This window comes from Podarcis melisellensis (genome assembly GCF_964234715.1).
Source record: "Podarcis melisellensis genome assembly, chromosome: 11".
In the NCBI taxonomy this organism is placed as follows: Eukaryota; Metazoa; Chordata; class Lepidosauria; order Squamata; family Lacertidae; genus Podarcis; species Podarcis melisellensis.
Window position 1 is genome coordinate 52,323,842 of NC_138543.1, and position 18,106 is coordinate 52,341,947.

General features: G+C 43.9%; 1 protein-coding gene across 1 annotated transcript in view; it reads left to right on the forward strand.

Moving 5' to 3' along the window:
* Positions 1-6,456, forward strand: part of MEX3C (mex-3 RNA binding family member C) — a 28,866-nt gene extending 22,410 nt beyond the window's left edge. Inside the window, exon 2 of the mRNA XM_081929644.1 lies at positions 5,141-6,456. Coding sequence (XP_081785770.1) covers positions 5,141-6,369 — 1,229 coding nt within the window. The 3' untranslated portion in view covers positions 6,370-6,456. The remainder of the gene's footprint in view (positions 1-5,140) is intronic.
* Positions 6,457-18,106: the final 11,650 nt, after the last annotated feature.

An 18,106-nucleotide genomic window follows, 5' to 3' on the forward strand; every position in this document is an offset into this window, starting at 1 on the left:
TAACCATCTAGCAGCGTGGTATCTAGAGCTGGACAATCACATCACATCTTAGATCTTATTCCACCTACACTTTAATGATCACTTTAATGCCGGTGTTAACCTTTAAAGCCCCTACCAACTTAGGTTACCTCAAGGACTATCTATTTGTGTGTTAAGGTGCATGGTTTTTAAAAAATAAATGGGACTATATTTATTTTTATTCACAAGTAGGGTGATGGAATATTTCACCTAGCAAATAACTAGTCAGCTGCATTTGTGGAGGGGGTTCTCCAACAAATTCTACGGTCAGAAAGGGCAGCAATGGTGCATAATGAGTATCATTGTCTTTCTGGGAAAAGGCAATGATTAGTTCTCCTGGTTGCATGAGGGATTTGGCACTGAGTAACTAAAGAGAGTTTCACATACACATGCACACCGGAGAGTAGACAAAAGCTCTTACAAATAGAGGTTGATCGAACCAGAACCCTGATAGCTCTTAACTGCGCATGGCTAAAGGCATTGTTATCTTATTACTTGAGAAACAAATTCCAGGGCTGTGATTCAGGGAGAGCAGGGTACAAGACTTGTAATGTAAAAATCAGCAAGATGTTAAAAAACAAACATATATATCTCTTTTACCTGGAAACTTAGTGAATAATGTGTTCCATCATATTCCAGGCTGCAGAAATCTCAAAAGAAGCAACAAAGGCTCTGAACCACTCACCCTTAGATTATAAAATCTACATTGAGAACATCCAAGATGGGTGCAATAGGCACACATCTTGAATTCTCTCTTTTTTTTTAAAAAAAAAAAAGATATTTATTAAAGTTTTACAAAGAGAAAAAAGTTACAAAATAAAAACGAAGAAAAAAGAAGAGTACAAAAAATACAAAAATACGTAGGGAAAAAAGGCAAAAAACAGAAAAAATAAATAGAAAACAGTTAAAAACAAATCAATCTTTTCATATCTTAAATTTCATTTACTTATTTCCCTGACCACCTCACACCTCCCTTTTTTGTATTCCAGTTCACATGGTTAATTCAGCAAATCCTTGCCCTCTTTGTTTTTATCTTAATTTCTATCTCTTAACGTATTTATAACTTTATATTTTCATCCGTTATCAATCCATTTTTACATATTCTTTTTAACCTTGTTGCTAAGGCCGCTTCATTTCAATCCAACATCATTTTAACATTCATTAATTTTACAATGTTTCTGCAAATAGTCTTTGAATTTCTTCCAGTCTTCTTCCACCGACTCTTCTCCCTGGTCTCGGATTCTGCCAGTCATTTCCGCCAGTTCCATATCACTTTCATCTGCCATTCTTCCAGGGTGGGTAGATCTTGTGTCTTCCAATACTTTGCGATGAGTATTCTTGCTGCTGTCTCTCTCCCCCTCCTGCCGCAGTAGGTAATGGGCACAGCTTCTGTCTTAAGCAGGTCGAGTGGTTATAACGGTTATTGTCCTCCCCCTTTAACTATGTCATCAACACATCACACAGGTTCAAGGATAAAAGGGAAAGGACCATGGGGCTTGCACAAAGTGCACCTTGCAGTATGCAAGCTCCAAGCTCTTTTCCCCCCTTCAAAGATGCAGTGAGAGATTGACCTTGGAGGACATGCACCCTCTGGTCCAAACACCCAGTGGCCCAATTCCCTCCTTCCTGAAGCATTGTTTTAGCTACAAGGGGAATGGCCCATTAACAAGTTGCAAGAGGAGCAGAAGCTTTGCCTTGGGAATGCACTTCCTCTGAGCCCAATACTTCCCTCTCCTTTTCCACCCATGAAATGTCCACATATCCCAGTTTGTGGTGCATTTAGGCGTTGTTGTTTAGTTGTGTCCGGCTCTTCGTGACCCCATGGACCAAAGCACGCCAGGCACTTCTGTCTTCGCATTTAGGCATAGTGGTATATATTTTGCATGTACATACTGAAGAAAATTACAGCAGCACTGCCCTCCAGTCCTGAAAACTATCTTTGCTTAATCCCTCCATCCTTCTGCACATACCTGACTGACTTGACTTGGGCACCCTCAATGTGATCTTTCACCTATAGAAATAAGAGGAATAATGAAATGAAAATTAAAAAAAATTAAAATTAAAAAAACCACTTGAAAGAAGGACTGTGTTTGCCTGCCAAGCTTTTGCTTTTACTAAAATTGTTCATTTTTGTTTACAACGATGGAAATATTCAACTCGCAGGCAGGCATATCTGTACGTAAATCTTGGTGACTACATTGGAATGCCATGTAGTCTTTCGGTGTTCCGCATCTAGAATTGAGCATGTAGTTCAAGACCTCAGATAAGAAAAAACAACTTCCCATAGGTGGATGTCTGTCTGTATGTACAGTTACACCACCTTGTACCAGTAAATAGGGAATCACCTGTGTAGTGTGGTAGCTTGTTCTCATAGTTCTAGATCAGTAGCCCTAGGTTTATTCATGGACTGTGTGTATTCTTTAACATCTCTTTGAGCGTGTCTGGAGACAATATCTTGCTAACAAATCAGCACTGCACAGCTTAACTCAGTTTTTCCAAGCATCAGGTCTGTTCTGTCATCACAACAGAAAATGCATGTGGCAATCTCTCACATGTCCGGGGATTTGGAAACAAGGTGTGGGAGATTGTAAGTTTCCCTCCTTTATAGCTTTGGGCCTCAGCATCCAGGACAGTCTGTTAGAAGCATAAAATGTACCAGTAACTCACCCTAGCTTAATACTTTTACCAGGCTATTAGATGGCATGTTGAAGACGTGATTTAATGGAGAAGTCAAGGAAGGCAGCAGACACGAAGGTCAGCCAGTGGAACTACAGAAGAAGGTTAATGGCCTGTGTTCTGTTCTGGCCTGGCTGCCTTTACAGTAGTCTATTGCATCTGTATCTTGCTACCAGTTCCTTACAAACTAAACTCATTTAGCATTGATTGATGACGCATTCAGAAGTTTCAGGTGTCGGAGGCTGCGGCTTTCTCTCGACTGCTGTTTCTTCTCTCCAAATAACAAAGGAGAGATTGACCTTGGAGTCTGTAGAGTCAGCTTTCCTGTAAAAGTCACTTTAAGAAAAACTTTTTAATGGTCTTGTTGTGTTGGCTTTTCACATAATAGATCGGGACTTGGCATTTTTCATTGACGTTCTAAACCGCATGCATTTCTCCTGATGAGAAACCTAAAGCCACTAAATAGGGTGTCTTCAGCTTGGGAGGCTTAATTCTGTACTGTACTGTATATGCAATGTTTTAATGGTATGACCCTGAATGTGTCTACTCAGAAGTAAGTCCCATTGAGTTCAACAGAAATATCTTATTTTTGGCAATCTCTGTTCCAAAAATTCGCAAATTCCAATTTCAAGTAAACCCTTTGCCTAACTTTTCTAAACCAAGCTAAGTGGGTAAACTTTGTCAGATACAGCATATTGTATCCCACACTATTCACCCTATTATATTCCTGCACACCTTGAATTTTTTACTTTTTAAAATTTATTTGCCACCTCAGTTGGAGTTGTAAAATATTAAGTTGCCCTCCAGTTCTGTAATCTTCAGATGGTATTATATTCTCAGTATATCATAGAATAATTCTTACTGGTGATGGCAATAATGGAAATGTGCGCAGTGATTCTAATCTCAACAATTTCCATCCAGTTCCCTTCAGAACCCCACCACATATGAAAGCCACATACTCTGTGCTGGAAATGCACTCACTCTGTCATTACCCTATTCATTTTTGCTTAATTTTAAAGGATTTAAATGTTTTTTGTATAGAACTTTATAATTATTTTCCTTTAAAGCAGTAGGAATTGAGATATAAGAGTCTTTTATGAAAATAGCTTCACCACCCCACAATAATTATTCCACCTAGCTTTTAAACCTATCTATATTTGCTTTGCTTTCCTCAACCATTATTCTCCAATATATTTTAGATAATTATTCTTTAGAGTTCTGTAATTATGAAGTTAATTTTTCAAACCTTGTTGTCTATTAATTTCATTTTGCCTTATAAGGTCTTCTAGCAGGCGCATTAACTGAAAATATTCAAACCATTGAATTCTATTATTCCATCTTGTGCAAATTATCAAATACTGCAAGACGTACCATCTTTTTTTTTGGGGGGGGGGAGTGATATTTAACAAAACCCCACATTTTCCTGGGCTATGAAATTGTAAATGTTATTGTTGAATACAGTTAAAATATATATGCCACCAAGCAATATCTGCGCTCAACTAGAACTGAACAGTTTTCCAGTTAATAAGAAAAGATTGTATCATATAATTAACAGAGATATCAGATGACCATCTAGTATAGTTATACCTTTATTAACACCTTTAATAAGATCTCCAGACCATGTTTATTCTTTTATCTATAGTAACTCTTGAGAAGGCAGCACCATACTATTATTGGACTGAACTTTGTTTGTTTGTTTATTTATTTCAGTGAGTCGTCTTTGGGTGTGCTTTTTGTTGCTCACACATATGTGGTCATGCTGCATTTTCTGCTTCTGTTGACCTTATATGGGTTTTACTCATTTTATTGTAAACAGCTTTGATATTCTTTGATGAAAAGCAGCATATTGAAGAAAATTAAATCTCTTGTTCAGTTAAATAACCTTCATGTAGCTTCTGTTTAATTGCTATATACGGAATGGAATGAAACTGTCTGCTACACCATTGATCAATGTGTTTTTGGCTTCAGCTAATTACTTGGAAAAGATTTCTTTGAAAACCTAAGTGCACTGGCTTTAGAGGTTGTTCTGCACTCCGCGGAGGAACAGAAGAAATACAGAAGTCAACAACTTTTGTTAGCTTAAGACAATGATTTGGAAGAGGCTTGTAAGTAGTCCCTAGCCAGGCAAGGAGGCATTTCAAAAAGTTAGCTCTCTTTTTCAAATTGCAGCTTGGTATGGATGGGTAGGTTGCTAAAGGTTTCTGTGAGTTTAGTTACTTTGTGACTTAACTGCCTTGCTTCCTAAGCACTTGTTCTCAATAGCAACCGTCTTTAATTGGGTAATTGCTGTTTTCACTGTAATGGTGTGATTTTGCACTGACCTAATGGTGGGGAGAGGGAGATGTTGAGGATCAGAGTGTCAGCACAAAGCGATTTTTGCTTCTTGCATCTTTTTCCATTCAAGATTCTTCACTAAAGCACTGTTATTTGTGCTTTCTCCACGCAGGTTGCAAAATAAAGGCATTGAGAGCCAAGACAAATACCTACATCAAGACCCCTGTCCGCGGAGAAGAACCCATTTTTGTCGTCACCGGGCGCAAAGAAGATGTAGCCATGGCCAAAAGGGAAATTCTTTCTGCTGCTGAACACTTCTCCATGATTAGAGCTTCACGCAACAAAAATGGCCCAGCACTGGGAGGACTGTCTTGTAACCCCAACCTACCAGGCCAAACTACAGTCCAGGTCAGGGTGCCTTACCGTGTTGTGGGGCTGGTGGTGGGCCCCAAAGGCGCTACAATCAAGCGGATCCAGCAGCAGACCCACACCTACATAGTTACTCCCAGTAGAGACAAGGAGCCAGTCTTTGAGGTTACCGGTATGCCTGAAAACGTAGATCGTGCTCGCGAAGAGATAGAAATGCACATCGCCATGCGCACTGGAAACTACATTGAACTGAACGAAGAAAACGATTTCCATTATAACGGTACGGACGTGAGCTTTGAAGGAGGGAACCTGGGATCTGCCTGGCTTACTTCCAACCCAGTACCTCCTCCAAGCCGCACTAGGATGATTTCTAATTACAGAAACGACAGCTCCAGTTCTTTAGGAAGCGGCTCCACTGATTCCTACTTTGGAAGCAATAGGCTGGCTGACTTCAGCCCCACAAGTCCATTCAGCACAGGCAACTTTTGGTTTGGAGAAACGTTGCCTTCTGTAGGTGCGGAGGACATTGCAGTTGACTCTCCTGCGTACGACTCCTTGCCGACGCCTTCTCAAACCATCTGGACACCCTTTGAACCCGTTAACCCTCTCTCCAGTTTTGGTAACGAACCTGCTAGTAACGTGAAGGCTCCACGGAGAGGGAGTCAGCCATCCACTCCTCGCCTGTCGCCTACATTTCCCGAAACCTTGGAACATCCGCTGGCAAGGAGAGTCCGAAGCGACCCACCCAGTACAGTCAGCCAAGTTGGCCTTCCGATCTACATCCCTGCTTTTTCCAATGGTACCAACAGCTACTCTTCTTCCAATGGTGGCTCCACATCTAGTTCCCCTCCAGAGTTGAGAAGGAAGCATGACTGCGTGATATGCTTTGAGAACGAAGTAATCGCTGCCCTGGTTCCGTGTGGCCACAACCTATTCTGCATGGAATGTGCCAACAAGATCTGTGAAAAAGACGTACCCACGTGTCCAGTTTGCCAGACAGCTGTTACTCAGGCGATTCAAATTCACTCTTAAATATATAGAGATATTATATATGGACTTTTTAAACTCTTAATGGCTTGGATGTAATGGTACCCCCTAAGTAAACTTATAATGAACTCAGACTGTTATTGGGCTTTCTTGAGATTAGGCTAATGTTGTTTGAAAGGCATGTACTCTCTTTTTTTCTTTTTCTTTTTTGGAAAAGGTCTGTACAGTTTAACACTAAGCCTAGCCAGTCTTTGTCCATTTTGGTTGCAGCTGTGGCACCTGTAGCAAAGTTCTGGAATGAGGTTGTGAGGCGATAGGAGGGTCAGGAACTTGGAACAGGACAGAATGGAGTGTGAGGCTTCGCAGGTCATGACAACAAAAGCCTGACACAGCCCTGAATGTAGAAACTGTTGGTTTATAAGAGGGAAGAGTACAAAGGATTATCAATGTATCAAACACACTTCCAATGCTGCCTTCTTTACACTGCCAGTTTTTCAAAACAGGTTTGGGGGCGCCTCCTCCCCCCCTCCCCCTTTACAACATAGGCTTAACTTACCTAATGTTGCAAATAATTTTATGATGCACAATTTGATTTCCTGGCATTCAGCAAGTAGCGTAGCGGTAACTTTTATTAATGTGATCATTGTTCATAAGGGGACAGAGGACAGGGCAAAATGGTATGAATTGACCACCACCTCCTCCAATATGCAAATGGGGCATCTTAAGAGAATCAGGAATGTGCGGGTCTTCCATTGCTGAAGCGTGGGAAAGTCTGCCTTGCCTCGATCAGTGCTAAGGGATGCAGGGGGGGCTCCCAATGCAAGCAGAGAGTCCCCCCCCCCTTCCACAAGTGGCTGGCCTCCCCATTCATTTCAAGGGAGGGAGTCGGTCTAGCGTTTTGTATCCATAGATTGGCTCACCCCGTTGAGAGTAGGGAGACTCCTCTGCTTGCACTGGAGCTCTCTGTGTTCGACCCACACCACACATGGAATCCATGTGAAGAGCTGTGGTGTTCTGAGTAGCCCACCAAATGTCCCTTCCTTTCCCCCTCCCACCTTCTCCCCCCCCCATCTGCTTCAGAGGAGGGGGCATCTGGTGGACGGACAGCTGTCGGGTCATTGCACCCTTTGTATCTGATAGCGAGGATGCTAACATTCCATTGGCTAGTTTGATCAAGCTGTTCTTAAATTAACTATTTTAGAGAATATCAGAGTTCAAAAAATGTGAATCATTTTTATGTTTCAACCATAACTTCTTGCACATTATGTGAAGCATGTATTTTATTTTTAGTAATGTAAAAAGGGGGGGACGACGACGACAGAGAAGCAGTCACATTCATGCTCTTGTATCATTCATGAGAGCAGCTGTGACTGTGGCCCAGCGAGGGGTTTATCTCATTTCAAAGCCACCCATCTTCCCCTTTGCAAGTCAATACGAGCTTCTCCCCCGTTCCTTTCCTTTGTGTTTTTCTTTACATTTCAACCTGTGGATGTTTTCTTGCTTCTTCATACTCAGAATGTTCCCAAATCTGTGCTGGCATTTGAAAAAAAAGAACACTCAGACGTTCTGGTGGATTTCTTTATTTTTTTATTTCTCTCTTTTTTCCTTTTCCTTTTGGAGCAATACCTTCCCGAGTTGAAACAAACAGATTCCCCGCTCCCCTCAGTATAGCAAATTCTATGTGTATTGAACTAGTAAATATACAGAAATCTTTATTTTTTATTTCCACTTGAAAGGGTTACATTTCGTATTAAAAAAAAAAGTTTACAGATAACGGTTTTTATTTTATGATTTTTTTCAGTATAAAAGTTGCCTTGATGGCATATTATTATTATATTATTATATTATGAAATGCATAACTTTAACGCTAACAGCTTGTAGAATAGTTTAAATGTCAGTATTGAAACCTTAATCTTTAGCTGCAGTCTTGTAGATATGAACAATCTCGTTCACCGAGCATGTATTTTGTACTCTTGCATTGTACACTGCAACTAATAAGCCAAGGAGTCGACAGACATTAGGTGCGTGTACCGTTTCTATAAACCACAGACTCAAGAATGACAAAGCTCTCAATATAGTTTAGTATTTGCTAATTTTACTACACTCTTTTTGTTATGTATATGTAGGGAGGTCATAGGGATTATAAATTCAATTTGAGTAAATTTAAAAAAAACAAACCATATATTTTATGATAAAGGGCCTTTAACTTATGGTGGCCAAAGCACTGATATTATATATTTGCTGTAAAGAGAATTATAAGAGTTTTATTTTTCTGATATTAAAAGTTACTTAATAAAGACTTGTTTCCATTAACTTGAATGTTTTCTTGACTTCACTCTTTTCATCGCCTCATGTTAAAGGACATATTAGTAACCTGTAACTGAAGAGTTCATGGAGGGTAACTGGTGCACTGAGAAGAAAACAAGGGAGGCAATCAAAGAAAACATCTCCAGCTTACACTGTTACCTTGTGTGCACACAAGGGCCATTTACATCCCAATGCCAGGGTCAGCCGAAGACATATTGGCACTCAGGCGAACCACAAAATGGTGCCTCCTGCCAGGGAAGAAGGGCTGAGTGAAGATCCACATCAGAAACAAGAGGGAAATACGGATCTGCATTTGGAACACAGTTGGATGAGACCAGTACAGTGGTACCTCGGGTTAAGTACTTAATTTGTTCCGGAGGTCCGTTCTTAACCTGAAACTGTTCTTAACCTGAAGTGCCACTTTAGCTAATGGGGCCTCCTGCTGCCGCCGCTGCACGATTTCTGTTCTCATCCTGGAGCAAAGTTCTTAACCCGAGGTACTATTTCTGGGTTAGCGAAGTCTGTAACCTGAAGCGTATGTAACCCGAGGTACCACTGTAGTGCCTATTCAACAAGAGGTCTCCAAGGCGCCTGCTGCAGCCATGGCAGCAGTGGCAGTAGGAAGTACATTTTTGGAGGCGGCAGGAGCTGGTGCCGCTGTGGATCCTGCCGCCTGAGGCGGTCACCTTGCCTCATTCGGCCCTGCCAAATGCCCTCGGAATAGAAAACCAGGTGGCACTCGTTGCTCCTTTGGGGCTGTAAGCCGCGTTCTGGTACCAAGGCGGAAAGCAGACTCACCCACTTTATAATATTGCCAGGAAACTGATTTCTTTTCTTGCACAACGGACCTGGTACAGCCAGATATCTCAAGAATGTGTTTGAACTACGGCTGGGCGGATTGTGCAAAGGAAGCATTGTTGTGGAAGACGGTCGCCATTTTGGCATGGGATTCGGTCATATTATCGGCAAATTCAGGCTGCCCAATCATAGTCCCGTTTGGGAGGGCTTGCGCAAGAAACCCACTTTCCCCAAAGACTGGAAATTTTTGTGAGAAGGAAATTGATAGGGGAAGCAGTGGTAAGTGTGAAATGGCCCCAATTCAACACAATAATGCTTCAACCAGTGGTGGCTGGGGTTACACTCCCCTTGAAGACTCAGGCTTGTAGCTTGAATGTTCTGGATTTCTCCAGCTTTCAGTGCTGGCCAGGAATGTGTTTGCACAATTACAGCTCATGCAGCAACTGTGCCCTTGCAGTGTTGGGTATGGCCATGGCTATGGGGAGGCGCTGTGGGTTAAACCACAGAGCCTAGGACTTGCCGATCAGAAGGTCAGCGGTTCGAATCCCCACGACGGGGTGAGCTCCCGTTGCTCGGTCCCTGCTCCTGCCCACCTAGCAGTTCGAAAGCACGTCAAAGTGCAAGTAGATAAATAGGTACCACTCCGGTGGGAAGGTAAACGGCGTTTCCGTGCGCTGCTCTGGTTCGCCAGAAACGGCTTAGTCATGCTGGCCACATGACCCGGAAGCTGTACACCGGCTCCCTCGGCCAGTAAAATGAGATGAGTGCCGCAACCCCAGAGTCGGTTACGACTGGACCTAATGGTCAGGGGTCCCTTTACCTTTATGCATGCCTTAGTTACATCCTACCTGGACTACTGTATTGTGTTCTTAAGTGGGACTTCCTTTGCAAAGCGTTCAGAAGTTTCAGCTGGTCCAGAATGCTGTATCCAGATTACTAAGATCCTCAGTTGAGCATCTTTTCTCATTCCCATCAATATCAGACACATTTTGTGGTGACACACAAGATCTGCGAGTGACCTGATTTTCATTTTCTTCCAAGACTTATTTTCCCTGTGTATGTGTTGTGGCATGTTGTCAGGGGCTCAGGAGCAGAGGCACAAGAAAGGGAGGAAATGGAGAGCGAGGGGGAGGAATCCGAAGGAAACGTAAGCGATGACAGTGGTCCGAGGTCTCTGAGTCTTTCCAGCAAATCGGAAGATTCACAGAAAGGGGCTCCCATGGTCAGAGCAAGGGGGGTGCCTAGGGGGACACCCCAGGAAGAAGGGGCCAGAGGGGACTCAGAGAGCAGCAGTTGGAAATCAGGACCAGCTTCCCCACCAGAGCGCAGTAGGGGGGAGGAGTCCCAGGTATCGGGATCAGGCTGCTCACCACCAGCGGGAGGAGATGAGTCAGGATTGACCACGCCTCCATCGGAGAGCGAGGAAACGGTCAAGAGAAAGGTTGGAGGCTGGGCGCGCGCGCCAAGTTCAAATGTACAGGCGAGCGGCACAGTCGGTAGCCCGGATAGGGAGCCAGGTCCTAAAGCCCGCCGAAAGGAGGGACAGGAGTCAGGGGGGTCAGCGTCAGAAGAGTCCAGAAAGGAGGAGACCCAGGGGGGCAGAAGGACCCAGAGGAGAAAGGAGAGATGGAAGAGGTGGAGTAAGGCTAGAGTCTTAAATTGGTGTACAGGGGGTGGAGACTCAGACGGAGCTTCGCCGATCTAGGTTCTAAGACGTAGAGCTGCACGCTGCGGCTTGGAAATGGAAACTGAACTTCAATAAAGACTTTTGTACATTATTACTGACTAGCGTTGGTCCTCTGTGAGCTGGGACCTGGAGGCAGCTCTGACACATGTGCAGATGAGCAACGCATTTCAAACAGGACTTGGGAAATCACTCAGATGTTCATGAATTGCCATATTTGATACTGCTGCTGCTAAGGCAACACACAGCTCTCTTTTGTAACAGCTTATATTCAAAGCAGTTGAGACTAATTACCTTTTAGAATCGTTTTGCTTTATCTCAGCTGTGGAAGAGGAATATTAAGTCAGATTCAAGTTCTTTCAGGCTTTTAAAACTGCAAACTGGAGAAACATGTCTTTGCATGCATACATTGTCTTTTTCGAAAGAAAAGGCAACTGATCTAGACTAACGAAATCTACCGGCTGCTCCATACTCATTATGTATTAAATTTCTATACAACCCTTCATGCAAGGATCACAGAGCGGTTTATACTAAAACAACACAAAAATACACAAAGTAATAAACAAGAACAATGCACTTGCACACACACATTTTAAAAGGATATATAGTTGAATGAATGAAAGGCCCAGGAGAAGGGATTTGTCTAGAGATGACTTGCTTGTGTAGGAAGAAACCAGTGTATTGGAGATTGTATCTGATAGTTGTCATGTGTGTGTTTGTGCATATTCGTTGGAATGTTGACAGTGCAATGCTCTGTCTACTCGCAAGTAAGTCCCACTGAATCCAGTGTGATTTAGGGTACTTTAGACAGAAAAAATTGTTGTGGAATCATGCGTGTGTGCACATTTGTGGGGTTTTTTTTTTCAGAGACCACAACAAAAAGTTATCCCATATTCCCCCCCCCCCACACACACATTTGATCCAGATTTACCATTTTTTGTTTTTATTTACTTACTGGATTTTTAGCCCCAAATAACTGTAGGGCACCAGGGGGGTGTGCTAGACCTTTGATTCACTCATGCTTGGACGCAGCAGAATGGATTCTCTTCAGAGGCAGCTTGCCTGGGGCATCTGAATGAATTGCACAGAGTTGCATGCAGCAGGCTCTCTTCAACACAGGGCAGTGTGTGTGTGTGTGTTTACACAATATACTGGAAGGGCTGGGATTTGGCATAATTTAGGTTCAAATCAGGTGGTGCTGTGGGTTAAACCACAGAGCCTAGGGCTTGTCAATCAGAAGGTCGGCGGTTCGAATCCCTGCCACGGGGTGATCTCCCGTTGCTCAGTCTCTGCTCCTGCCAACCTAGCAGTTCGAAAGCACGTCAAAGTGCAAGTAGATAAATGGGTACCGCTCTGGTGGGAAGGTAAACGACGTTTTCATGCGCTGCTCTGGTTCACCAGAAGCGGCTTAGTCATGCTGGCCACATGACCCGGAAGCTGTACGCCAGCTCCCTCGGCCAATAAAGCGATATGAGTGCCGCAACCCCAGTCGGTCACGACTGGACCTCATGGTCAGGGGTACCTTTACCTAGGTTCAAATCTGGCTGCAGGGACCTTTGATATGTGATTGGAGCCACAGCAGTGCTGAAGTATAGTGGTACCTCGGCTTACAAACGCTTTGGGTTACAAACTCTGCTAACCCGGAAGTAGTACCTCGAGTTGAGAACTTTGCCCCAGGATGAGAACACATATCATGCGCCAGTGGTGCAGCAGCGGCAGGAGGTCCCATTACCGAAAGCGTGCCTCAGGTTAAGAACAGACCTCCAGAATGAATTAAGTACCACTGTACTTCAAACCTTTTCCTCTATGACATTTCCTGGGTCTAAATCCTGCTCTTCCACACACACACCCATCTACTATTTCCCCAGCTGGAAGGGACGGTGGAGAGCAATACAGACAGTACCTATGTTGTTCCTTGCCACTTGGCGCAGCCTCTTTTAAAAACCTGTTAGTGCAAGTTGTTATTCTTCAGGTTTCAGTTGACTATCCCTCAGCTGCAGAAGTGCCAAATCCAATTACACCTTTCCATTCACAGAAAGGCTTTTGATCCAGAGACTAATGGAAGAGGATTTTCACCAATTTACCCTATAGGCCTTCCACCCCCCGCCCTCCATCTGCTCCAGGACCAGGCGGGCTGGGGACCCTTCCAGTTCTACACTGATGAAGGCGTTGGGGGAGGGTGTTAGGGGAAATAGAAATTGGCAAAAAACACCTCCCCTGGCTTGTTATCGGAGACCCATCACCTGAAAGGATTGGGAATCCATCGCATACCTGCAATTTCAGGTTGTGCAGTTATAGCTGATTGGGCACAAGAAACCCACTTGCCCCAAAGGAACGGACTTTATGCGATAAGGAAAAGTGACAGGGAAAAGTATGGGATGACGTCATCTAAATTCCCCACAAGCGAAGAATTAATACTTGCATCCAACATCATCTAATCTCTCCAGAAACAAATGTTTATGACTCCTCAGAGTCCACTTTTCTGCGTACCAAAGAGCTCTCATTTTGTAAAAGGGCACAATTGCATCGTGTGTCTAGTGCCCATGCAGGCAAATGTATGCAGATGAAGAATAAGGCCTTAGACCTTTGATGCAGTTGGAGGATGAATGACAGCTAACGGATTGAGGTTGAATCCTGACAAGAAGTACTGTTTTGCGGGGACAGGGCGGGTGGGTGTGGGGGACTCCCTGGTCCTGAATGGGGCAACTGTGCCCCTGAAGGACCAGGTGTACAGCCTAGGAGTCATTTTGGACTCACAGCTGTCCATGGAGACGCAGCTTAATTCTGTGTCTAGGGCAGCTGCCTACCAGCTCCATCTGGTACGCTACCTGCCCGCAGACTGTCTCACCAGAGTGGTGCATGCTCTATCTCTCGCTTGGAGTACCGCAATGCGCTCTACATGGGGCTACCTTTGAAGGTGACCTGGAAACTACAACTAATCCAGAATGCAGCAGCTAGGCTGGTGACTGGGAGTGGCCGAGACCATATAACATGGGTCCTGAAAGACCTACATTGGCTCCCAGCACGTTTCTGAGCATAATTCAAAGTGTTGGTGCTGACCTTTAAAGCTCTAAATGGCCTTGGTCCTGTATATCTGTATACCTGAAGGAGCATTTCCACCCCCATCGTTCAGCCCAGACACTGGGGTCCAGCTCTGAGGGCCTTCTGGTGGTTCCCTCACTGTGAGAAGTGAGGTTACAGGTAACTAGGCAGAGGGCCTTCTTGGTAGTGGCGCCTGCCCTGTGGAACGCTCTCCCATCAGATGTCAAGGAAATAAACAACTATCTGACTTTTAGAAGACATCTGAAAGCAGCCCTGTTTAGGAAAGTTTTTAATGTTTCATATGTTAGTATGTTTTTAATATTCTGTTGGGAGCCACCCAGAGTGGCTGGGAAAAGTCAGCCAGATGGACGGGGTAATAATAATAAGTATAATAATAATAATAAATAATTCCACCCACTACAGACCCTCAAATCTATGGTGAACTGTTGCTCATGTATAATTGGGCAACCATATTTGAAAAAAATGTTTGAACTGAAGGCACATGCCAACTGGTTTTTTAAATCTATGGAAGGCAGACTATGCCTTTAAAGTACATTCTCCAGCCTTCCAAGAGATTTTGTCAATGAGTGCTACACCTGCCTTGCTCAAGCAATTCTACAGCATCTGCAGCTTCCGGACCATTTACTAGTCCCAAGGCAATAGTATTTTGAATTCAGGCAGGTGTACCTGAGGACAGAATGTACAATGAGAACCATTGTACATCAAACAACTCCCATAATTGGTTAGCATGACCACATCTCCAGTGTCATGGAGTCGGACACTGGTTTTCTTCCTATCTTGCTTTGTCAAAGCACATTGCTGTTCTGGGTATACGGTATTTCCTGTTAAGAATACAACAGAAGTTGGAAATGGAGATGAGTCAGCCAACTTGGGCCTTGTTTTTCAAGGTGTGGCTATTGCTGTTCCAGAAAGGCCAGCGTCCTTGAAAACAGTCCGTGGGATAATTTCACCAGTGACTCACCTGTACTGCAAATAAAAGAGCCCAAAGGTAATAATTAATGGTATATTGCAACATCTGGATAATTGCCTGCTTTTTGTGGCTGATGTGAATGGCGGGAGGGGATCGCAAGGCTGCAAAGACTTCAGAGGACTGCTCATTGTTAAAATTAATATTCAAGGTCTACTTGACACTGCAAATTTAAGAAGCAGCTATCTAGTACTTAGGGTGGTGAAACCTTTGCTGATGCTTGGTGGTGTCATTAGAAAATGTTTAGCTGCTCAGGGGGCGGTTGGACAGTCCAGCTTCTCTGAGGGAAGGGAACATTGTCAGTTTGGCTCGGCTGGGAAGAAAACCTCCAGCACAGGCAAGATTGGAAGCTCAGGAGAGGATCCCAAGACCTATGGAAATAAAGAGAAAGGGGACTTCTAGGCAACACAGGAGAAGGATGAGAACACAGCAACTTGTAAAAAGAATAAGTGGAGAATGAGACTTGCCAGGTAAGGAGAGATAGGGAATTGAAAAGGTGTTAAATCAGAGAGGGAGCGCTGAAGAAACTTCACAGCATGTAAGATGAAAAGGAGTTGCATGCTAGGGGGCAAGGAAGAGTACTTAGGAGTTTGGGCAAGAGCTGAAGCAGCAAAGGAAAGTGGGACAAAGTAGGCAGTGATCTGAAAAGCAAGAACCGGAGGGAAGAAGTATGTGGTGAAGACAGGAGTGAAAGAAAGGAGGAGCCAAGAACAGAGGAATGGAGTTATGTGCTGTTAGGAAGTGAGCGAGCAAGGGAGAGTTGGAAGACTAGCAATTATGGACCAGGGAGCCAAAGCAGAATAGGGTCGCTACAACTGGAAATTCGACCTGTCAAGGGAAGACGGCTGCGTGGGGTTTTTCACTGCAGTTTTGGGAGCTGACCACAGGTGTTTTTTCAGTGGAAGTGCTTAGATGTGCAACACACACACACCAGCAGCCCAAAATACCATCTAGTAAGAGCCAGGCATGTAAAAATCCCAAGAAACTGAACTGCAGAACACAAGCAGTATAGATGTCTAATGGGCATGCTTGACTTCTGCTGTTTTCCCCAAGCTTTCCAAGTCTCTAATGTACATTGACAGCCAGTGTGGTACAGTGGTCGAGAGTGTTGGACTAGGACCTGAGAGACCAGGGTTCAAATCCTTGCTCGGCCATGAAGCTCACTGGGGAACCTTGGGCCACTCACTGCCTCTTAGACTAACCAACCTCACAGGGCTGTTGTGCAGATTAAATGAGGGGGAGAACCATGTACACCTTTGGAAAAAAGGTGGGATATAAATGCAATAAATTTATATTTGCATAGGAGACACAGCCAACAACTGGAAGAAGAAATGGCATTTGTGCACCCAATACATTAATGTCTTAAGGGTCAAACTAGATTCTTGCAAATAGAGCTTTCTTTTTTCATGTGAAAAGGATGAAGCAGACACATTTTATGAGACATTTCCTTCCAAACGTGGAAGAGTGAGGACACCTAGTGGTTACTTGCACTGTCAAAAGTTGTTTCAAGCAGCCCAATTATCATCAAAATTTAAAATCTGCCTTGATGGATCATAGCAGAGTCAGCTTCTATTCTGCAAGACAGATCCCAAACCCTCTGGACATCAGTTAAACAGGAACTTCCTGGCCACCACCAGCTGGCATACGGCTCACAGGAAACTCTGGGAGACAAGTTAACATTCACAGGTCTCATTGGTCCACTTCATGGCATTAATCTTGCAGCTCTTGACCAAAAGATTTTTATGTGGGCATAAGCTTTCATAATAGGGACGCGGGTGGCGCTGTGGGTTAAACCACAGAGCCTAGGGCTTGCCAATCAGGTCGGCGGTTCGAATCCCCGCGACAGGGTGAGCTCCCGTTGCTGGGTCCCTGCTCCTGCCAACCTAGGAGTTCGAAAGCACGTCAAAGTGCAAGTAGATAAATAGGTACCGCTCCGGCGGGAAGGTAAATGGCATTTCCGTGCGCTGCTCTGGTTCACCAGAAGCGGCTTAGTCATGCTGGCCACATGACCCGGAAGCTGTACACCGGCTCCCTCGGCCAGTAAAGCGAGATGAGCACCGAAACCCCAGTGTCGTCCGCGACTGGACCTAATGGTCAAGGGTCCCTTTACCTTTTTAAGCTTTCATAAGCACAAACCAGCCAATGAAACATGTTTTAACTTTTTTTAAAGGTGCCCACAAGAATGTTTGTTCTTTATGTAGTGTGAGACAGACTTGACACAGCTGCATCTTTTAAGGATTTGCAAACTCATGCAACCCACAACTGCCATTTTCCCCACTGAGAACAAAGGTTCAAATTAAAACCACTTGGTACAATCGTATTGAAATCTGCAAAGACTAAATACCTTGGCTGTCATAGACAAAAAGCAAGGTATCACAGCAGCTCAACATCTACAGCAGGTAAGGCGTTTTTCATGACCAAATAATGCAGAAGTGGGACTCTTCCCCCAAATATGCATCTCTTACCAATTCCTTTGTACAGCACAGCAAACTGTTATTTTCAAGCAATGAGTGTATGCTCCAGGGGGCGTTCTTGCTTGTTAAGAAGATCCCAGCAGGCAATTATACACAGCCTATCTCTATATTTTATTTTGCAACAGGAGTGACATCAGCTCCGGAGGTTTTCGAAAATGGGGAGTGTTTTCTTTTCCACTTTGAAAGACCTAAAGCAGAGCTGTTTCTCAGGCAAGAGTTTCACAACCAGGAAGGTGCCAGGACCATAATTACCTCACAATTCTACAGCGGCATTATGCAAGCACATATAGATCCTAGAAGCAGAATACAGCCTGAGAATTTCAACTTTCACTTACTTACTTACTTACTTACTTACTTACTTACTTACTTACTTATAAAGAAAAACTCTCTTTATAGAAGATACAGAAATAGGGGATAAGGGAGGTGACCTATGCAGGTTTTCCAACATGCCCAGTGTCGTGACAAGAGGAGGAATTATGCAAAATAGGC